Source organism: Pagrus pagrus (assembly GCF_965226575.1).
Source record: "Pagrus pagrus genome assembly, chromosome: 13".
NCBI lineage: Eukaryota > Metazoa > Chordata > Actinopteri > Spariformes > Sparidae > Pagrus > Pagrus pagrus.
The window spans coordinates 30,936,432-30,959,885 of NC_140197.1; the positions used below are offsets into that span (position 1 = coordinate 30,936,432).

The following is a 23,454-nucleotide window of genomic DNA, read 5'->3' on the forward strand; positions in this document are numbered from 1 at the left end:
ATCGACCAAAGTTACATCAGGAGATATTAAAGCTAAATCTGCTACTTTCATGTTTTAGAGAATCATTCAGGTCAAATTCTGTTCAGCTTCTATTCCTCCGTCTTTCTGAATCGTTTTGTCTGCTCGTCGTTCCTGTTTTCTTCAGTTTCCTTTAAAGGCTTTGCATTAAAATAAACGGTGTAATGATCTGACATGGTATCATCCCGAACACAGAGACCAGAGACTTCAACATTTGTGGTGATGACCAGATCCAGAGTGTTACCTCCTCGGTGTGTTGGCTCCTCTACATGCTGCTCAAGGTCATTAAGCCACAAAAGATACTCAAACTCGTCAGTATAGGACCTCCTTTCGTTATTAACATGGATGTTGAAATCTCCAGTCACAATGAAGCTGCTGCACTTCTTCTTCTTGACCTCATCCAGGAGACTTTGAAACTCGTTCAGGAACGTACGGAATCGTTCCTGGTTGTATCCTGGTGGATGATACAGGTTGATGATCACGACAGGTTGGTCCCACTCATCACGTATATAAGACTTGAGTATTTTATCATTCATCGACCGAGTATTGAGCAACGCGAGCCTGATTGTTCCTTCCTCTGTCTCTTCCTCACTATCACTCTCCTCTTCCTCCTGATCTCTCTCTTTATCCTCATCATCCCTGATCACCTCCAGTCTGTTCAGATTGATCACGCTGTCTTCTGTTCTCCTCCTCTTCTCATTGTATTCTGTCCATCTCCTCCAGAGCCGTCCTGTGAATAAAATGAGTTATCATCCTTCAGGAAACATCAGTTGTTGCTAACAAACACATTTTCCTCTCAACTGAGACTTATCTAAATGTTGGGAATGATCAGTGGAGGAAATGTCTGAACTGTGTAGAGAAGCAGAGTTTAATGAGCCCCGCCCATAATCAATAATCATACCTGATGTCGTCGAACTGCTGCCTCAGTGTGCTGCACATCTTTCGAATGTCGTCAGCTGCGTTTCTCATTGATCGGCTCGCTTTAGTCTCATGTTTGTCCTTGATCATGTCTGTCCAGTTGTCAATCGCCTCATCAAGGACAAACCCCATTCCAACAACTCCTCCCACAACCTGATGATGAAGATCAATAGTCAACAGATCAATACTTGAACCATCTAGTGTGTCTGATGTCCATAGTACATCACAGACTATCTATTATTCACCATACTTACTACTACTTACTATTACTACTATTTTACTTCAGTCAGGACCACTTGGTCAAAATAATCTTTATTTACTTGGCGGTATGGTTCTGCTCTGGGACCCTCTGCTCTTCCACACGCTTGCGTGGAAAGCCTGAGGCAGGAAGAGCACGACTTCCTGCCCTTCACTGCCATCATGAACAGCATCAGCAGGGAGCGCAGCAGCAAAGAAAAACCCAGACAGAGCAGAGCAACCAGCAAGCTACAATGTAGGATTCATAACAGATGACAGGAGGCGCTGGGCTGGAGGTGGGTTGCAAAAGCCAGCAGAGGAAGCAGCAAGTGAGGTCGGGCTAGAGCAGTTTAAAAAGCACGCTCTGAATGCAATTTCCCAATAGGAAGCGGGCGCGGGGAGTCAGCTGAGCCATCAGCTGATCTGCTCCGTGTTGACAGCTACGCTGTGATGCTGATTTAGAGTTGACGTTGTGGCCAGAACTAACGCTACGCTTGATTTCTGACACAAAACTTTGGGGTGTAACTAGTTCTGCAGTTTTGATCCCACAAACATTAAAAATAGATCAAAACGTGCGTCCTGATCAGGACGAGTGTGTGATGATGTTGGTAGCAAATGATTTTGGTAAAAAATATGACAAACACACTAAATAACAGCGTTTTCAAAGCTGATCTGGCAAATTCAACTGGAAGTCACAAAAACAAAGAGACCCTCTGTCTGTGGAGCCTCGTTGCTTCACCATATCTCAACATGACACGTGATTCAAAGCTTCAGTGGGTCAGACTTGGGACTTTAATGTCCTAAAGGTACATTTTGATCGCTTGAATGGTTTTGGAGCCATCACAGTTTACGTTTAGGGACATTTAGGTCCGCTTCAGATTTTACAGTGGGTGTGTATTGAGCTGGAGAGGATGACATCATCGGCGAGTGTAGAGGAGAAAAAACACTTTTCTCTAAATGTGGATTCAAATCCCACAATTTCACTCCACACACATCAGATACATCAGAGATGAAGGACATGTTGTGTCTGCGCAGCCAAATCATTGATCATGGAAGCAAACAGACACCAAAACCACCAACTCTCCCATAAGCTTCAATGTTCATTTGGAGGCAAACTTTTCAAAAAGGGAGTTTAACGTTTGTTTTCCTCTTAATCAGAAACGTGTCTCGTTCACTCTCTCAGTAACATTACTGTACAGCTGGAGCATGTAGACGTCCGACCTGACGGGTTATTAACAGCAACCAGCTATCAGATAATAATATTGAGTGATGAGTCGGTCGAGTGGATTTTATGTTTGACTTCTGTGTGTGACCAGAGTTTGTGTCCTGTTTGTTTTATGGCTTTTAACCAGAACAATTCATTGTTTTCATGTTTAAGAAGACTTAAATGAACTTTTAGTTGCAATTTGTTTAGATTTAGTCGGTAACAACTCAGTTAGGTTTGAATAAAGATCACGTCTGGATTAAATTCACTCCTCAGGTTTCAGACTATGAGGCCGAATGACAAACTACGTTTTTATTCTCATCAGTATCAAAACTCTTCAGCTGGTGCTTCAAAGTATCAAAGTTCAGCCTCCAGGACAACATCACAAAGACAATCAATCAATAAATATTATATTAGTATATATATATATACTATATGTAGTTATGTAAGTGTAATCACTGTGATTTACTGTGCGATCATCAAACAATGTGTGTAGCTACTGAATCTCACCATGGCTCCTCCTTTAAAGGCTGTTTTCAGTCCTTGTGCGGCCATTTTTTTGATGAGACAGGTCCCTGCAACAATCCAGACCTCAGTTTGTTTCCCAACAGTTTTCAGTGAGAAATATGTTAAAATACCACAAACTGTTGTGAAAGCTGCAACACCGTCCCGATGGTTCTGTTCCCATGCAAGACAAAGTCTGTCCTGCATGGCACCAATGTTCAGCTTCAGGCCACTTCGTCTGGCCACGGCTCCCATGAATGCAGCAATGACATGTCGGTCGACTTCATCTGGGTCTGCAGAGGGATACTTCTTCCTCACCCCCGCCTTCAGTTGCTCAAACTGTTCCCTGATTTCTTCTGCAATCTCATTGCCCTTCTTTTCTATCTTCTGCGCCTCTACCATGGGTTCGCAGGATAACATGCCCTCAATGTACTTAGCAGTCACAGATACAGCAGCACCTACACCACCATATACTCCTGCAAGAGCGAAAGCTGGAGCAGCTGCTCCGGCGGTAAAGAAAGTGAGCACACCAGCTCCGATCAGACTTGCTGCTCCAGCCACTGACACTATGCTGCCAACACATTCTGCAGCGTTGCAATTCTCCCTGATTGTCTCCAACTCATCAGCCAGTTTCTTCAGCTGCTCTGCACAGCTCTCCCTCTGCTTGATCCAGGAGAACATCAGCTTCACCAGCTGATCAGCGGTGGCCATGATGAAGGTTTCTGTGTCCTCCTGATCCTTCAACCAGAAACCAGAGAGCTGCTACAGTGTGATGACGCTGTAAGAGAAAGGAGACGATCAGAGGACACAGTCACTGCATCATGTGTCGTGGTACAAGTGAAAACCCTGAACTGGACCTGAAATGAACTTTCTATCCAAACACTATGGACGCTGTGACATGTACATTAGTTTTTTTGGTAACACTTTATAATAACGATCATTAGTAAGTCCTTTATAAGACATTAGTTAATGATGAACAAATCATGACCAAACATTAATAAACCTTTGTAAATGATTAGTTAATACTAAATTAACATATACAACTATGTTGTAAGTCATCTGCAAATGACTTGTTAACATGGAATATTCATTAGTAAATGATTACTTAATGATTTGTTGATATATTATGAATGACTTGTGAGTGATTATAAGAAATTATTATTAATGAATGCTGTTAACATATCACAAATATGCTGCAAGTCATCTACAACTGATTAGTTAATGATGAAATATTCATGAAATAATCATTAGTAAATGTTTACTGCTGTGAGGTACCAGTCAGCTATGTGGAAACACTGGTATGACTGTCTCCTTTATTTTTTTTTCATGTGTGTGTTTGTTTGTCTTTTTTGAATGGACCTGGAGTCTAATAATAAAGTCTATCTATCTTTACCTAATGATTTGTTATGTAATGAAAGTGGCCTGTTCTTCATCTTTTATAACTCATGTGTAAATGTATCACTGAATCATCTTTAAGTCATTTACAAGTGCTTTTGCATCCCCCTAATATAAAGTGTAAACACACCTCGCTGCATCTGAAACTTTCACACACAGAGGCGGAGGCAGAGAATTGGTGCAGGATCCCCGCATGCAAACGCTGTGAACAGGGCTCGTGCTGCGAACCAGCGTCCCGCGGTTTAAAATGCAATGGCTGGCAGCGTACTCACCCCCTGACTATCATATCATACCTATGTTTGCATGAGTATACTATATAACATATATCCGCTAATATTACATTTAAAAAAATCTAAACTACGATAACTCTTTTTAGGATTACTTAAGTTTAATTATACATAAATATGCTGGCGTCTTAAATAGGTGACGCTGGCTAATGTGGTGAATTGGTGTATTTTGAGAGAAGCAGTTTTACAAACAGACCGTATACCCGCCCCTACGGAGCGCTCAACAAAAGGTGAAGGAGCGCACCCAAGGCGGCACCCGTCATTTGATTGGTCCACACTGCAGCCGTCTCCCTACTGCGCAGGGAGGGACAGAGTCTGAGCAGACACCTCAACCTGAGAGGAGGTGTTTGTTCTGAGCGCGTGCACATTAGATTAGATCTGAGCGAGCGCAGGACATATTTGAATGTGAGCGAAATTTTTGTGTGCAAGAAGAAGAAATGTGAGCACAAGCCTGTGATTTTTGAGTTCATTTTGAAAGAAAGCAGCAGACATCTCAGTGCGAGCACACAATGTGAGCATGAGGAGAATAAATCTGAGCACGAGAAGGAGCTGTGTCACTGAAGAGGCATGAAATCATCTCTCAAACTGTAAATCTACGCTCTTGATTAAAAATAGCATGATTCTTCCATACTAAAATGGTATGCTACTTCCTCGGTACATGAAAAGTTTAATTTAAGATAAGAGGGCTGCTGAGAAGTTTGTAAATAACTTACATATATAGATAATTTGTGGCAGGTAAGGAAGAACTACAAATGATATGAACACATTCTCTGGTGATGAAGTGTTTACACTTTACATTAGGGGGATGCAAAAGCACTAGTTAATGACTATAGGGTTAGGGTTATTATAGATGACTCAGTGATACAGTTACACATGAGTCATAAAAGATGAAGAACAGGCCTCTTTCATTACACAAATCATTAGGTAAACATTTACTAATGATTATTTCATGAATATTTCATCATTAACTAATCAGTTGTAGATGACTTGCAGCATATTTGTGATATGTTAACAGCATTCATTAATAATAATTTCTTATAATCACTCAAGTCATTCATAATATATCAACAAATCATTAAGTAATCATTTACTAATGAATATTCCATGTTAACAAGTCATTTGCAGATGACTTACAACATAGTTGTGAAATGTTAATTTAGTATTAACTAATCATTTACAAAGGTTTATTAATGTTTTGTTCATCATTAACTAATGTCTTATAAAGGACTTACTAATGATCCTTATTATAAAGTGTTACCGGTTTTTATTTTTATTTTTATTTTTTGGTTTAGTTCATTTGAAAGGGACAATGCACATTAATAAACATTGTATAAAAAAACATACATGTAAATGCACTCGAGTTAGCTTAAAAAGCTAGTTTTCATCGATTGTCCCTTTGCCAGTTTGTACAAGGAAACCTTTAAAAGAACAACAATGGAATAAAATATTGTACCACACAGGGTAGACACAGACACATACTACTGTCCGTAAATACATACATAATAAATACACATTTGGACTACAACAAGGTGAGGTGTGTCCACGTTAGTAATTCACATTTGGACAACAATTCACATCGGACAACAATATCAACATCAGCTCACATCTTTGGGTGTCAAGAAGCCAGTTCTTAACATTTGCTTGGGATGAGTGATATGATGGAGATTCTCTGATCGATTGTGGCAGGTTGTCCCACTGATGTGATGCTTTGAATGAGAAAGCAGCCTGGCTGAAGGTGTTTTTCATTAACGGGATTATGCAATCTTTTTTTGTCGCACCTCGCGTAGGTCTAATAGCGGAGGATTTGAACTTAGTAAAACTGGGAAGTGGAGGAGGAGCTGAGCCCTGCATGATCTTGTATACCTGACAGATGTTTTTGTGTGTAATTAGGTTGTCCCAGCTTAAACGTTTATACTTTTTCAGGACATGGCAATGGTGATGTCTAATGGGGGTTTTGTCCAGTGTTGTAAGTGCTTGTTTGTAAAGTGAGTCCAAAGGTTTTAGAGCAGTGAATGAGCGTTAGACCAACTTATCAGACAGTAGGTGATGTGCGAAATGATCATAGAAAAAAAGTATACTTTGGCTGCTTCAGTTGACAGGGAGTCTCTGATGGACCTAAAGTTTGATAAACTGAACTTTATTTTATTACTGACTTTCTTTATGTGTGTTTTGAAGCTGAGAGTTGAGTCAATGTGTATTCCTAAGTATTTGTATTCGGTGACAACTTGCAGCCTCTCACCAGTGATACAAATGTCTGGTTCTGTAACACACAGATACAGACAGTAACATGAAGACCTGCAGCACGAGACGCAGCAACACAACGTTTCTCACCTGGTGCTGGAAGTTCTGCTGGAATAAAGTCGTGTTCGAGTGAACTCGGCTCTGTGGGTCGACTGCAGCGCAGGTTCCTCCTCTCTGGTCTTTGTTCTGCAGCTCAGGTTCTGTAAGTCATGTGACTTCCTGGAAAGGTTGCAGCTGCAAAGATACAGAAAGGAAGTTTATCTGCAGCCCTGAGCCAACTGAGCTGTGGTTTGTTATAACTTGTTCTGTCACGCTCCGCGGCGGGCGGCTGTGGCATGACACGGTCCTTCTCACCCCGCGGTTAAGAGCTGATAGAAGTGTGGGTGATGAAGAGCGGAGTGACTGGGCTGCAGAATAAACCAGCCGCCCTGCTCTTAACCACGGGGTGAGAAAGACCGTGTCATGCCACAGCCGCCCGCCGCGGAGCGTGATAGTCCGTCGGCCGAGGCAGACGGGGTGTCTCGGTCTGGCTGACCCGCGGAGCACCAGGACCGCGGCAGGACCGAGGGCAGCGAGACCCGTCTGGCGTCTACCTCGGCCAGAATCCAGCGAAGCGGCACAACATGTAAAAAGGCGCTTTTATTTTTGTATTTATTAATTTATTTTTTCAGTATTTTCACTTCATTTAACTTTTAACAGACGTACGCTTGTACCGTCAGTTGCACGGCCAGTGCCCTAATAAAGTTTGTCCAAGTGGAGTTGCCGTATGTAGCTGTCCAGCCGTGAATCGGGGGGGCAGTGATGGAGGGAAAATGCTGGCGCGTGCGCAGAAGCGTCTGGAACGGATCGTGTTCCGGGTACGGATCGGGCACTGACAGGGCCCATGATCTGTGGGGGCCCATGATCTGTGGGGCCCCATGATCTGTGGGGGCCCATGATCTGTGGGGGCCCCACAGATCATGGGCCCTGTCAGTGCCCATGATCTGTGGGGCCCCCACAGATCATGGGCACTGACAGGGCCCATGATCTGTGGGGGCCCATGATCTGCGGGGGCCCCATGATCTGTGGGGGCCCCATGATCTGCAGGGGCCCCATGATCTGTGGGGCCCCATGATCTGCAGGGGGCCCATGATCTGTGGGGGCCCATGATCTGCGGGGCCCATGATCTGCGGGGGCCCCATGATCTGTGGGGCCCCATTTTGCGCAAGGGGACGCATTCTCCGCAAATATGCAAAGGATGCGCATCGCTGACGTGAAGGGGGGCGCAGAGCACCGAGTCAGCGCGAGGCAGGAGAGACACAAAGAGACGAGTACTCTGACACCGCGCACGTTGCCGCAATGATTGACAGCAGCCAGCATCTGACCAATCAGCGGTCAGATGCGCCGACAGGCAGTTGGATGCAGGTGGAGAGATGCGTCCAAACGGCAAAATGAATCCGGAGCAAGCAAAGTCCAAACAAGAGGAGGCTCGTGCTTCACTTGAAGGTGTTGCTGAAATAAAAAGGAAAACTTTGTGGCATAAACACCCCAGCTGCTAGCCTGCTAGCTGCTAGCATGCTAACCATGAGACAGGAGAGGTGGAGGTCTAGATGTGGACTGGAGATTGCATTTTATCATTTCTGATTATCATTTATTGAATGTCTTGTTAACTGCATCTACATTCACCTCTGTTGAAAAACGAGCGGTTAATTGACCAGTTGGTGGTCGTGTGTTGGCTCAGGTTTATAGCCTATCGATAGAAGTTTTGGGCTATTTTTATGGAGGTAAAATGTCGCCATCTCTTGGTGAATTTAATTCATAACAGTCATATAAAATTAGATAAGATAAATTTAGATAATCCTTTATTTGACCCACAATGAAGAAATTCAAAGCGTTGCAGCAGCAAACAGCCGTGTGAATATAGAACCTAAGTACAACATGTCAAAATAAGTATATAAAAATATTTAAATATAGAAATATCATCAAATCAAATCATAATGACTATTATTATTAGCTGTAGTCGTATTTGCATTAATTGCATTACTTTGTGAGGAGGCTTTGCAGTAAGTCTCCCTGTTACAGTTGCCTTTGCTGAGCAAAAACTGAAGCTCATCAATTGCGCAGGAACGCTTGAGTGGCCTGGTCATAAGCATCAGCTCAGAAGTGGCACAGCAGCTGTCATATGATGACCTCATTGATGACTTTGCATCCAGAAAATGCAGACGTGTGCATCTGTAAAAGGCTTGTTCCATTGTTGAAAGAGTCATTTTGTGGGGCGGCCCTGCAAACAACCTGTCGGGGTTTATTTCTCCATAACAACCTCCGAACTGCACATTATCCCTTTCAGAACAAGTCCAGGCAGCTTCATCTCCTCCAGTCAGAACAGTCTGATGCTCTTCAGTGGACAACAGCAGCACGTCCATCACATCATGATGACCACATGCTGTGTGACCTCGTGTTTACAGCTCCTGTTGTGAATAAAGTGGTTTTATCCACTGATGGAATGTAACTGAGTACTTTCTGCTCCACTACATTGATCTGGCAGCATTAGTTACTAGTTACTTCACAGATTACCTGCTGCATCAGAGCCAGAGTAACTATTTTTCATCAGTAATCAGATAAAACAGTGATTGTGATGATCAGCTGACTCAAAGTGTTCAGTCTATACCAGGGGTCAGCAACCTTTACTATCAAAAGAGACATTTTTGCCCCGGTCCCTCGCCAACAAATCTTGTCTGGAGCCACAAAACATATTTGTCTTGTAATGAAGGTAACGCAGCCTAGAAAGTCTAAATTAGCCTATCAAGATAATTAATAGGCCTAAATGAGCATTCATTTATATTTTCACATGATGTGGCAACTCTGCAGGGGGCTACTTATGCTTACAGTATAAGGTACTTAAACTTTGCATTTCCATTTCAATGATGCCTCGTTTTGGTGCATTTATGAAACAAAGTCACTAGCCAGCAATAAATAGAAATAGAGTAGCAATACAGAACTGTATATGCAGACCTACTTAAGTCTGTTTGTGAGAATGTAGGAAATAAAAAGTAAATAAACATATAGCAGCAGCCTAGATTTAAAAACAGTAAAAGTAAAAAAAGGCACAATTTTTTTTATTTGAGTCCATTTCAGTGTGAGTTCATCCTTCTTTTTTTATCCTCAGCCACATACAGCGATCAACCCTCTTGAGCATAAAACACAATGATATCAACTCAAGATCATTCAACTAATCACAACTTGATAGAACAGATACAATTCTGTGTGTAGGCTTTGTATTTTTACTGTCGGGGAATGTAAGAATCACTGTAGGCCTTAAGCAGTGATGATGGTAAAGCAGAAATATATATAATATTAATTTCCATGTAAAATGTCAAAGCCACAGGGAGCCACTGCAGAGGGGCAAAAGAGCCGCAGGTTACAGACCCCTGGTCTACATACATGTAAATATATGGATCAGTTACTTTATTGATACTTTTCTTTCACTTTTATCAAGTAATATTTTAACGCTGTATCTATCTTGTACGACTGAGTATATATGACTACATACTTTTTACAACACTGCCAATACCACAATGTAAAAGTACTCCATTACAAGTTAAAGTCCTGCATTTTAAACCCAACTCAATTAACAGAAGTGTGATTACTTAAAATATACTTAGAGTACATTTACTCAAGTATGACACTTTTTATAGAAATCACAAAACAAACAGGTTTAAACTTCAACAATATGTTGTATTTCATCAGTTCATTAATATAAAGTATTACTCTGAAATGTAACTAGTAACTAAAGTAATCAAATAAATGTAGTGGAGTAAAAAGTTTGATATATCCCTCTGAAATGTAATGGAGTAGAAGTATAAAATATCAGAAAATGGAAATACTCATATATCCCAGATAGAAACATTTTACTGCACAACCAGTACTCTATTACTGATACTTTAAGTACATTTCAGATTACTTCTGTACTTTGACTGAAGGACTTTGAATGCAGGACATTTACTTGTAATGGATTACTTTGTATAATTACAAAGGCGGTATAATTTTGAGGTATTTGATTGTACTTGACTTGAGTATTTCCTATTTCCATCCATCCACTTTCTTCCACTTCTCCAGGGCCGGCTCGCGGGGGCAGCTGTCTGAGCAGGGACACCCAGACCTCCCTCTCCCCGGACACGTCCTCCAGCTCCTCCGGGAGGATCCAGAGGCGTTCCCAGGCCAGCCGGGCGACAGAGTCACTCCAGCTTGTCCTGGGTCTTCTCGGGAGCCAGATGCCCGAGCCACCTCAGCTGGCTCCTCTCGATGTGGAGGAGCAGCGGCTCAAGATACCTGAACTCCTCCAGTTGAGGCAGGAACTCGCCCCCAACCCGGAGTATTTCCATTTTCTGTTACTTTATACTTCTCCACTACATTTCAGCTTTAGTTACTAGTTACTTTACAGATTACATGCTGCTTCAGAGCCAGAGTAATTAAAGTCCGTGTAAAGCAAATTCAGCCATTTTCTTCTTAACACATTAAATAGGTCATAAATGTATTTCCTTAAAACATGTAAAAAGCCATTCAGCCATTTATAATTTAACTATGGAGCCAGGCTGCCAAACTGTGTTTCAACATGTCTGTGCTCAGGATTTAATGGGCGGGTCAGAAATCATAGCCGCGTTACATAAACCGCCCTGCTGCGGAACCTTCAGCGCAAATGCGCAATCGCTCTGGAGTCTCGGATAGCGTCGCTTACGATAGTCTGCAGCTAGCTAACCAGTCATGTCTCCTCCACGTCGCTCATGCATCTTTCCTGGATGCCACAGTGTGCAGGCCAGGGTAACGGCTCAGTTAGCCTATTTAAGTCTCTTACCGAGACAACGTAAGGAAACGGTGGATCGATGTTGTCAAGAGGAGCTGCTGTGGAGAGTTCAAAATCACCACCAACACCAGTCTCTGCAGTGTCCACATTACCCCCGATAGTTACAGCAACTATTAGCAGGTAAAGTCTGGATTCCTGAAGAGTCCGTTGACGCTGGGGCCGAACCGACCCTCTCTGTCCCCGGCTTGCATCCTCTCGTCCCGCCGACAGCAGGTGCTCTCATCTCCGCCACCGGCATTGTGTGCCCGCCAGAGAGTGTAAGTGTGTGCTTGTTATAAATATTGTATTTCTTTAATTAAATGCATTTTGCTTTACTTGTACTTTACTTGAGTATTTCCATTTTCTGTTACTTTATACTTCTCCACTTCATTTATCTGACATCTTTAGTTACTAGTTACTTTACAGATTATATGCTGCATCAGAGTAATTAATTGAATCATCAGTCAGATGAAATCAGTGACTGATCATCAGCTGACTCGTAGTTTACAGTAAACAATCATTAAACTTTGTTCGTCTCGTCTCAGTCACATGTACTCAGGTTATCAAAGTAATCCAAGTTACTTCAGGTGTTGTTCTGTTTTAAACGTGTTCATGATGATTTGACTGTTCGTCCTTTCATACGCTCAGATGTTTCCATGTTCTGATGTCTGATTTAATTCACTGCATCAGTTTCCTTCTTCTGTTCCGATCTGGCCTGAGAGAGATCACAGTCTGTTTAACCTGAAGTGTGTGATGTCTGTCCTCTCTCGCTCACAACACTGAAACCAACAGATCATCACTTAATCGTTCAACATCCTCCATGACTGATGAGTCTCTGTGACTCAGATGACGTCATGTTCGACAGTTGTCTTCCCGCCGTGTCTCGTCTCGTTCTCCGACTCTCTCCTGGAAGTTACAGCGACAGAGATGAAACTCTCCGTTAACTTCAGGAAACATGTCGTGATGATGTAAGAACTCAAGTCAACAACACGCTGAACAAAGGTCGAGTTGTTTTTAGATATTTTAATGCAGAAATCTTCTTTAGTCACAGTCACAGTCCACAATCTAACCTGCAGTCTGCTCCCTCCACTCTGACACGTCCTGAAGATTAATGCCAGACTTCAGACTTTCCCTTTTTTTTTACCTAAAACACGACATTATTTCAGTTTCAAGTAGCATTTTGTTTGGTTAGCCAGTCAGCTAGCATAGCTGGCTACCAACATGAAGACTAAAGCTTCACTGACTCTGTACGTCAGTCAACCATGAAGAGCTGCAGGATGACGTGTTTCTGTAGCTAACTGAAGTTAGCATCTCTCTGGTTCCTCTGCGGGATCATTGAACTGAATTCTGGATTATTACAGAAGATAATCTGAAGGTTCTGATCCGTCCAGGTTCTGTTCAGCAGATAATCTCCACAGATGAACTCCACTCTGTGATGTTTGAAGGTAAATTAAATGTGTAGCAGTAAAAAGCTAATGCTAGGCTACAGACAGACGACATCACGGTCACATGACTTGAACGTCTCCACCACTGAGCGTCTTACTGCACAATTACTATCCAGGTTTACAGGAATGTTCTGTAACACTCCAGCTGTGGCAGCGCAGGAGACCGGTGACCTGTTACTGCTGACCGTCAAAGAAAGACAATGAGAAGGATCTGGTTTTAAAAATTCTCTAAAGACGTTGAGTTCAGAGTCAACATCTATTATCCTGGTGATCGTCACAGAGTAAAGACCAAACCAACTTCAGGGTCGAGACCCCATCACAGCCAGAGACCGTTAGTCACCATGTCTCACGTAATTAATGTCCTTCATATGTAATTTGCAGCCTAATGTATGTTGTAGAAACAAATAGGGTGTCATGATTCTCCAAATCCTCAATTAAATTTGATTTTTGTTTTAAGGTCATGATTCAATTCAATTCTCAATCTTTTTCTTTTCTTTCTTTTAGCACAGGTAGCTTTGCCATTTTCAGACTAGTGTAGTCTCGATTAGGATCTTTGGTTTTATGTCATAACTCATTTCATTCTTTAATTCTTATTTCCAAACATGGTCTATGGTGTCATGAGTGATATAATCTCCATTATTCGTTTGCACTGTACAACACTAAGGCCTTATTGTCAAATTTAAATAATTTATTTACAATATAAATGCAACGATAACTTGTTTCAGCAGTCAATTGTAAACTGACTGTGAGCAAAATAAGTCATAGAGGGCACCTGCCATCTAGTGGCTCTTTGTTGTAACTGCAGTGTGCACACTTACTGTAGTGTGTCGCTCTGGAGGTCCAGCAGTCCGTCGTTTAGGCCACTAAATCTGCTCAGACCTCCAATAACTCTCCTTCACATGATCACACATGGAGGGCAACACCTTTGTGTCATCATGAAAAGATGAGAGACGTCAGATCGACTCCAGCTGCTGAGAGACTCTCAGAAAACACACCTGGTGTTTCTCAGTGTTGAGCAAAACTCTCAGTGATTGGTTCATTTCGGTCACATGATTCTTCTCGATCAGGTCGTTTCAGGTGTGACTCGTCCCACAAAGTGCAAACGACCGTCCAGCAGCTCCTCCTACAGCCTGATGATGATACAGACTGAAGTTACACAGCTGTTTTACGGATGTTTCACCCGTTTTCAACCAATGCAGGTTCATGATCAGTAATTTAACACGTCCTGTTGGCGCATGCAGCACAGTTAATATGCAGGAGTGTTCTCACAGCTCAGTCTGCAGGTGATGTGTATCACAACCAACAAATCAATAACCATCAATCATAAAAGACAACATTTTGATTTGTAGCATACAGATGATTTTATATGATCCACTGTTATTATAGAATATCTATAACCACTCATCCTTTGCAGGGCATCACGGTGCGTTTACGCTCCGCTGGTTTGTGGACGAGGACTGAAAAAGGGAGTTTTTCAGAATAAGATCTTTTTAAACGAATCAGCTCAAAGCCCCCTGACAGAGATGTTGGCCAGGACCGACCCGGGTCAGAAACACTCCTGTTAAACTTTCTCTGCGCTCATTCAAACACACTGAGTTTACAGTCTGTGCGTCTCCGTCTCTGGTCCGCTCGAGCTTTCTGACAGAGTTTTTCTCTCACTGAAGGTCACCTCACCATTTCTCAAGATAACTTGAGACTCAACCACAGAGAAAATCGATGATTGTTGTCTGTGAATTAACGTACATTATACGGAGAGAGGAGGCAGGTGGAAGGAGAAGGGAGGAAGGAGGCAGGAGGCAGGAGGCAGGAGGCTGGCATCATGAATGATTTGATCGCTTTGTGCATCACAAAGATGATGTCGATGTCCCCGCAGTCTATCTTCTTCTTCTTCTTCTTCTTCTTCTTCTTCTTCTTCTTCTTGTGGAGCTTTTTTGTCAGGAAATTAAATAACGCTTGGTGAGACTATAAGGCATCTGAATGAGGATGAGTTCAGTCATCCCACATAATCATCCTCATACTATTTCACAGCAAACTCTTCTCTTCTTTTGTCTTTTGTCATGAAGCATTTTCCTGCAGGAGGAATTACAAAACAGAGACATCTTAGTCATTTTTTGTCAATAAGATTATTAGTGAAATCCTAATGTGATTTTTATTGGCATCATTGTGTTAATATACTGAAACAAACATTTTGTAGCCCTGAAGCTTTTCTGATGATGCTGATTATTAGATAAGTTGTGTGTGTGTGTGTGTGTGTGTGTAAGTTAATCATTTATAAAAATACACACACGCACACACGCACACACACACACACACACACACACACACACACACACACACACAGCCCTCTTCCCTCACCAAAAAGCAAACACACAACACATATCGGAGCCTTATATAATGTTGCACAGCCTAAAAAGTCTAAATTTGCTCGTCAGGATCATTAATAATCTTTAATGAGCCTTCATTAAGATGTTCCCATGTGACCAGTCTGCAGTGGGCTGTTAATGCTTCTTCAGTGCTCGAACTTTGTTTTGTTTTGGGTCATTTATCATATTATAGAACTACGATAAAGAAAACTGTTTTCATTTTTGTTATTGGGGGATCTATAACCAACAAAACACAGAAGTGAACACTTGTGAAGGCCGGCTGTGAAATAGAGCAGCAGTAGGAAATATGCAGGTCTACTGAGTCCTCCCTGTGTCTGAGAAAGCTTAAATACAGTGAAACCCTCCTGGTATAAACTGTAAACAGGTCAAAGACATTTCAGGGGACAGAAAACTTCATACTCAATGTTGTGCAGCTCTTCCCTCAGCGTCCGGCACGTCTCTAGAATGTTGTCAGCTGTGTCTCTTATTGATCGGCTCGCTTCAGTCTCATGATTGTTCTTGATCAGGTCTGTCCAGCTGTCAATCGCCTCATGAAGAGCAAACCCCAGTCCAACAGCTGCTCCCACAACCTGATGATGAAGATCAATAGTCAACAGATCAATACTTGATCCATTTAGTGTGTCTGATGTACACAGTGCATCGCACACTATCTATTATTCACCATACTTATTATTATACTTCTGACACAAAACTTAGCACTTCGCTAAATGGTTTTCGCAAAAAAAGTGAAACACACACTAAAAAACAGCGTTTTCAAAGCTGATCTGGCAAATTCAACTGGAAGTCACAAAAACAAAGAGACCCTCTGTCTGTGGAGCCTCGTTGCTTCGATACATCTCAACAGAGACACGTGATTCAAAGCTTCAGTGGGTCAGACTTGGGACTTTAATGTCCTAAAGGTACATTTTGATCGCTTGAATGGTTTTGGAGCCATCGCAGTTTACGTTTAGGGACATTTAGGTCCGCTTCAGATTTTACAGTGGGTGTGTATTGAGCTGGAGAGGATGACATCATTGGCGAGTGTAGAGGAGAAAAAACACTTTTCTCTAAATGTGGATTAAAATCCCACAATTTCACTCCACACACATCAGATACATCAGAGATGAAGGACATGTTGTGTCTGCGCAGCCAAATCATTGATCATGGAAGCAAACAGACACCAAAACCACCAACTCTCCCATAAGCTTCAATGTTCATTTGGAGGCAAACTTTTCAAAAAGGGAGTTTAACGTTTGTTTTCCTCTTAATCAGAAACGTGTCTCGTTCACTCTCTCAGTAACATTACTGTACAGCTGGAGCATGTAGACGTCCGACCTGACGGGTTATTAACAGCAACCAGCTATCAGATAATAATATTGAGAGATGAGTCGGTCGAGTGGATTTTATGTTTGACTTCTGTGTGTGACCAGAGTTTGTGTCCTGTTTGTTTTATGGCTTTTTACCAGAACAATTCATTGTTTTCATGTTTAAGAAGACTTAAATGCACTTTTAGTTGCAATTTGGTTGATTTAGGTGATAACAACTCAGTTAGGTTTGAATAAAGATCACGTCTGGATTAAATTCACTCCTCAGGTTTCAGACTATGAGGCCGAATGACAAACTACGTTTTTATTCTCATTAGTATCAAAATTCTTCAGCTGGTGCTTCAAAGTATCAAAGTTCAGCCTCCAGGACAACACTGTGTTGACCTCGTCTTACTGCCGGCGCGATCTGCTCTGAGCAGCATGTTGCGGCTTCAGTCAAAAATCGACCAGGCAGCCGGAACGCAAAGCAGCCGTGCACAGCTTGACTCCACTGTGAGCCGGAGCTGAGTTGTGATTTGTAACATACTATCTGCTACCAGGATGGAGAGTGATGGCAGGTGAACAAGGGGGACGGCATCACCTACTGACAACACGTGTACATTCATCAACATCACACAAACAATCAATCAATAAATATCAGTCACTGATAACAAAACTCTGATATGTAGTTATGTAAGTGTAATCGCTGTGATTTACTGTGTGATGCTCAAACAGTACATGAGTGTAGCTACTGAATCTTACCATGACTCCTCTTTTACCGGCTATTTTCAATCCTATTAAGGACATTTGATTGATGAGTTGGTCGATTCCTTCAACAATCAAATCCTTAGAGTGCTTCCCACCAGTTTTTAGTGAGGAAACTTTCTCCACCTTCAGTTGCTTGAACTGTTTCTGGATATTTTCTGCAATCTCATTGCTCTTCTTTTCTATCTTCTGCGCCTCTTTCAAGGTGTCACTGGATGATAAGTGCTCAATGATCTTAGTAGTCACAGATACAGCAGCACCTACACCACCATATACTCCTGCAAGAGCGAAAGCTGGAGCAGCTGCTCCGGCGGTAAAGAAAGTGAGCACACCAGCTCCGATCAGACTTGCTGCTCCAACCACTGCTGCTGTGTTGCCAAAACATTCTGCAGCGTTGCATCTCTTCCTGATTGTCTCCAACTCATCAGCCAGTTTCTTCAGCTGCTCTGCACAGCTCTCCCTCTGCTCGATCCAGGAGAACATCAGCTCCAGCAGCAGATCAGCGGTGGCCATGATGAAGGTTTCTGTGTCCTCCTGATCCTTCAACCAGAAACCAGAGAGCTGCTACAGTGTGATGACGCTGTAAGAGAAAGTCAGGAGACGGATCAGAGGAAACTTCATGATTCTGGGATCGTGGCCTGTTCAGCTCTCAGAGGAATGGCGTGCTTGTATCCAACTTTTTACATACTGTCAGAAATACCTCCAGAAAATGAGAACACACTTCAGAGAGGGTTAACCACTGATGGGCTGATGATACTGTGTTCAACGAGACGGGTCTGACTGATTCCTGATGATGAGACTTTTGCAGGAGTCTTTCCTACTACTTGTTCATTCTGCAAATGTTATACATGAAGATATTTCTTTCTTTGTGTAAAATAATATATCCGTTTGTCCTAATGATGTAGGTGTAGGAATATATTATCATGTACATGTAGAGTGGGGCATGATGCGTTTAATATCAGCCATTGTCTGCACTATTACCTTATTTTTCTGTATTTCTTTATTTCCGTCATACGATGGTTACAGTTACTTATCATAGAGAGCCCCACAAAGCTCATATTATGACTCACTTCTTCACACAGACCTGTCTCCACCACATCTTTACACAGACCTGTCTCCATCACATCTTTACACAGACCTGTCTCCACCACATCTTTACACAGACCTGTCTCCATCACATCTTTACACAGACCTGTCTCCACCACATCTTTACAGAGACCTGTCTCCATCACATCTTCACACAGACCTGTCTCCATCACATCTTTACACAGACCTGTCTCCATCACATCTTCACAGAGACCTGTCTCCATCACATCTTTACACAGACCTGTCTCCACCACATCTTTACAGAGACCTGTCTCCATCACATCTTTACACAGACCTGTCTCCATCACATCGTCACACAGACCTGTCTCCACCACATCTTTACACAGACCTGTCTCCATCACATCTTTACACAGACCTGTCTCCATCACATCTTTACACAGACCTGTCTCCATCACATCTTCACACAGACCTGTCTCCATCACATCTTTACACAGACCTGTCTCCACCACATCTTTACAGAGACCTGTCTCCATCACATCTTTACACAGACCTGTCTCCATCACATCTTTACACAGACCTGTCTCCATCACATCTTCACAGAGACCTGTCTCCATCACATCTTTACACAGACCTGAACACAGAGTGATTGGATGACACGCGTTATAGAGGCTTTTTTCCACAGATATGACTACAGCTGGACTTTGAGATTTCTGCTCCCCTTTGGTCTGCTTATAAAGAAGGGTTTTGTTTTCTCCCTCCTCCTTCCCTTTGTCCTGCGTCTTCCCTGTGTATGTCCGTGGGCGTGGTCACCTGTTCCTGTGACAGCAGAGAGACACACTTGTCTCCCATCAACTCATCAGCCTCTGACTATGGCTGTGTCCTAATTCAGGAGCTGCAGCCCTTGAAGGGCGCATTTGAAGGCCAATTACGTCACAACGCTGTGTGAAGGCTGTCCAAATTCAGAGGCTCCTCCAAACGCAGCCCACAAATGCAGCCTGCCCTTCCCTCTTTTTGGAGGACGCATCGCTACTATCCTTCGCGGCCTCACATATCCCAAGATCCTTTTCGCACCACTGTTCAGTCCCGAAACAGAAGAGGAAGCAAGAGAAAGTGGCGACATCAAGTGGCGCAGACATGACATTTAAATGTAAGTAATGGGTTTATACTCGGTTTTTAGTCATTTGAACATCCAACACCAGATATGTTAAACTTCAAGGGACTATAAAACCTCCAAATTTCAACTTTCAGTTAACATACGTGACGCTGGTGATGCTATCGTAAATATAGTTGTTATTCACCAATGGGTTCATGTTTGTTTTGTAATGTTGATGATTCAATTTAGATTTGACACATTTTGTTGTTAATTTTTATACACACACAAATAAATGTACACGTTTGATAGATTTGAACCAAAACAGACTTTAATGCATCTCTTCATTCACAATTGTGACGTAAGGGTAAGGGGCGGGAACATCTGGTGAGGCAACCAGGAAATACTCCGAAGGCTGGACCGTCCCATTTAACAGCGGTGGACGAGGCCTTCAAAGACCTGTCCGAAGGACCCGGCCCTCGTGGACCGCGAAGGCTGCAGCCCCTGAATTGAGACACAGCCTATATCTCCCTGGTCTCTCCACTACATGGTGTCAGATTGTTCTGTCATGTTTGGTCAATATATGAGAGTTTTAGAGCTATTTCCTGAGTGAATTTAATTAGAATTAGTGTTTTTTGCTAATAGTTTTTGCTACAGTCCTTTTTGATATCGACCGCAGCTCATTCTTGTGTTTTTTTCTTCTTCCATGAACAGATCTCTCCACCGTCTCTCTGCCTGCCTGGAAACAAACTCTCCACCATCTCTTGACCACACCGTCCGACCTGCCTGCCCTCCTCCTTCACCTCATTATTTTTCCACTGTTCAAAAACACCCTTGGTCTGAACACCTGCCTCTGTTCTCTGCATATTGGGTCCAAATAAAAACCCCAAACCCTAAACACCCTTTACACTAAAGATTGTTTTTAAGTATCTGTTATTAATGGAGATTTAAACACATTGACATGTACAGGCTGAGCAGATCTACAGGAAGGATCTTAGGGCTCACTCACACTGGGTAATCCATACTGTGCCCAAGCACGTTTGACCCCAAAAGTCCAGTTTGTTTGACTTGTGTGAGCGCTCTGTACCGTGGCCAAGTACAGCACACTTCCTTGACCCTGGCGCGGCTGGAAGAGGATGGCTTTGGCGCGGTACAGTTACTCATGCATGAGCACAAGCACGGGTTCAACACCGCCTTACATAATCAACAAATCCAGGAACATGAGAGGCCGTCTACGACCAAAATGACACAAAATAAGCCACAGAAAGTCACTAAAGTCCTGTTCTCTGTGTTCTGTATTGTGCTGCGTCCACACTACTACAAGACGACGTATGCACAAGAGGTGACCGTGCTCAGAGCGACTGCAGGCCAGCGGGGGAGGACGGACAATTGTGGTTCGGCACGATACTGAAAAATTGGGCCGAGTGTGAGTGAAACCTTAGAGTCTTCTCTCACAGTCTGTCCTGCATGAAACATACAAAGTGTGTTGAGACAGTAATTAACTTCACCTCCAGCTTTTTACACATGAAGATATTAACATGAAAATCTTCAGCATGAGAAGTGAAAATAGAAAAATAAGAAGAGTTTCTCACCTGTTGCTGGAAGTTCTGCTGGAATAAAGTCGTGTTCAAATAAAGTTTGAGAAGAAAGTGAACTCTGTGGTTCGTCTGTCTGACTGCAGCAGAGGCTCCTCCTCTCTGTACTTTATTCACCATGTGACTTCTTGGAAAGGGAGCAGCCTCTGATAAAGAAATTAAGTTTATCTGCACCCCTGAGCCCTCTGAGCTGTGGATTGTTACCTCTGACTGAGGGAAACTCCTCAGTTAGTCAGAATCAATTTTTAGAAATGACTTTATTCTGCACCTCAGTTTCTGTAGGTCATGTGACTTCCTGGAAAGGAGCAGCTGCAGATAGAGAAAGGATGTTTATCTGCACCCCTGAGCCCTCTGAGCTGTGGTGTGTGACAACTTCATAACAAGTCCAGGCAGCTTCATCTCCTCCAGTCAGAACAGTCTGATGCTCTTCAGTGGACAACAGCAGCACGTCCATCACATCATGATGACCACATGCTGTGTGACCTCATGTTTACAGCCCATCAGCTGGACAGGAGCGACAACAATCAAAGGAAATATGAACCTGCAGTTACTTCTACAACATGTTTCAGTCAAAAAACCTGCACATGTAACATTTCCTGTGTTAGAAAAACTCCAGCTGAAGAGTAGTTTTATCCACTGATGGAATGTAACTGAGTACATTTACTTAAGTTCTGTATTTTCTGAGAGTTTTGAAGTACTTCACTCAAGTATTTCCATTTTCTGTTACTTTCTACTCCACTACGATGATCTGTCAGCATTAGTTACTCGTTACTCTACAGATTACCTGCTACATCAGAGCCAAAGTAACTATTTTTCATCAGTAATCAGATGAAACTAATTGTGATGATCAATCTAAACTGCAATCCTTGAAATTAATGCCCGACTTCAAACTTTCTGCACTTTCACCTCTAAAACATGATATTATTTCATAGTTTCAAGTAACATTCTGCAGACTGACTGACATGATGAGCTAGCAGCTAGCATAGCTGACTGGCTACCAAAATGAAGACTAAAGCTTTACTGCTCACTTAGCGAGACTCTGTACGTCAGTCAACCATGAAGAGCTGCAGGATGACGTGTTTCTGTAGCTAACTGCAGTTAGCATCACTCTGGTTCCTCTGTGGGATTATTGAACTGGATCCTGGATTATTACAGAAGATAATCTGAAGGTTCTGATCCTTCCAGGTTCTGTTCAGCAGATAATCTCCACAGATGAACTCCACTCTGTGATGTTTGAAGTGTAAATTAAATGTGTAGCAGTAAAAACCCAGGTAAAAAAACCCTGTACTTTAATTATACTTTTACAGACTGTACTTAGTACACATTTAGTATGCGGTATGCTTTTTTTGTCACCTTTATGTGTAATTAAGTGTGCTCAAGTAGTAATTAAGTAGTAATTAAGTACTAAGTACTTAAAGTGTAAATAGTATGTTAAATTGGAACAACTTTTTACAAACTTTAAGTGTACTAAAGTACATCTGCGCAAGTACACCGTCATCTGATTTGAAATACACTTGCAGTACAATTATATAAGACCACCAGTATGTTAAAAATATACTACTGACTTTAATGCATCAATAATAACAATTATATATGAAATAATTAAACTATATTATCTTATCAGATTATTGATGCTGTAGAGGTGCAGCTCCTCTTGTTGACTTTTATCTGCTGGGTGAATTTCACCCTGGTGATCATAAAGATTTATTTGTTAATTGTGTTTTGTATTTTCATATTGAATCTGAATTTGCAAAGTTATGGAGGACCAACGCTGCCAAAATAAAAATATAAATAAACAAAATAGAGGGCATTTCTAAATAAATTAATATGACATTAAATGCACCAAAAATATTGAATAATTAAAATAATAAATAATTTTGAAAATAAATGCAGGCATGAAGTTATAAAATATGACATAAATAGATGTGTTTTAATTTGCTCCTTGTATTAAATCCCCCGTTAATTTACTATCACATTTAATTTTCCATTTTACTTATAATTTTATTCACTTTTTATTTATTTTTATTCACCAAATAAATAGTTCAGTATTTATTTATGTATTTTTTTCTGACATACTATGACTGACAGCCTATTCATTAGCATACTCTACCAGAAATTCATATACAATTCCAGACATTACAAAAGTATAAAGAAAATACATGAATAAATATGTTCGGATAATAAATAGGGTGAAAATGTGTCACGGAAAACACTCTATATTT

At 41.9% G+C, this 23,454-nt stretch overlaps 2 protein-coding genes across 3 annotated transcripts; both read right to left on the bottom strand.

The window, feature by feature from the left end:
- Positions 1 to 324: 324 nt before the first annotated feature.
- On the bottom strand, positions 325 to 6,964 carry LOC311267371 (uncharacterized protein). Its single transcript, XM_084370423.1, has 4 exons — positions 6,895 to 6,964; positions 2,888 to 3,659; positions 920 to 1,089; positions 325 to 748 (listed from the first exon to the last, which is right to left on the bottom strand). The coding sequence occupies exons 2-4, from the start codon at positions 3,590 to 3,592 to the stop codon at positions 715 to 717; spliced, it is 909 nt and encodes a 302-aa protein (XP_084226549.1). The 5' UTR covers positions 3,593 to 3,659; positions 6,895 to 6,964; the 3' UTR covers positions 325 to 714.
- Positions 6,965 to 12,234: 5,270 nt separating this feature from the next.
- Positions 12,235 to 21,318, bottom strand: LOC311267922 (uncharacterized protein). 2 transcript variants are annotated; one of them, XR_014623887.1, is made up of 5 exons: positions 21,230 to 21,318; positions 17,498 to 18,080; positions 15,852 to 16,021; positions 13,887 to 15,138; positions 12,235 to 12,529 (listed from the first exon to the last, which is right to left on the bottom strand). XR_014623887.1 is itself a non-coding variant. In XM_084371194.1 (4 exons), the coding sequence occupies exons 2-4, from the start codon at positions 18,011 to 18,013 to the stop codon at positions 15,081 to 15,083; spliced, it is 744 nt and encodes a 247-aa protein (XP_084227320.1). In that variant the 5' UTR covers positions 18,014 to 18,080; positions 21,230 to 21,318; the 3' UTR covers positions 12,661 to 15,080. The 2 variants fall into 2 exon arrangements, 1 of the variants encoding a protein (XP_084227320.1); XM_084371194.1 differs by lacking the exon at positions 12,235 to 12,529 and having other exon boundaries at positions 12,661 to 15,138.
- Between the last annotated feature and the right edge of the window lie 2,136 nt (positions 21,319 to 23,454).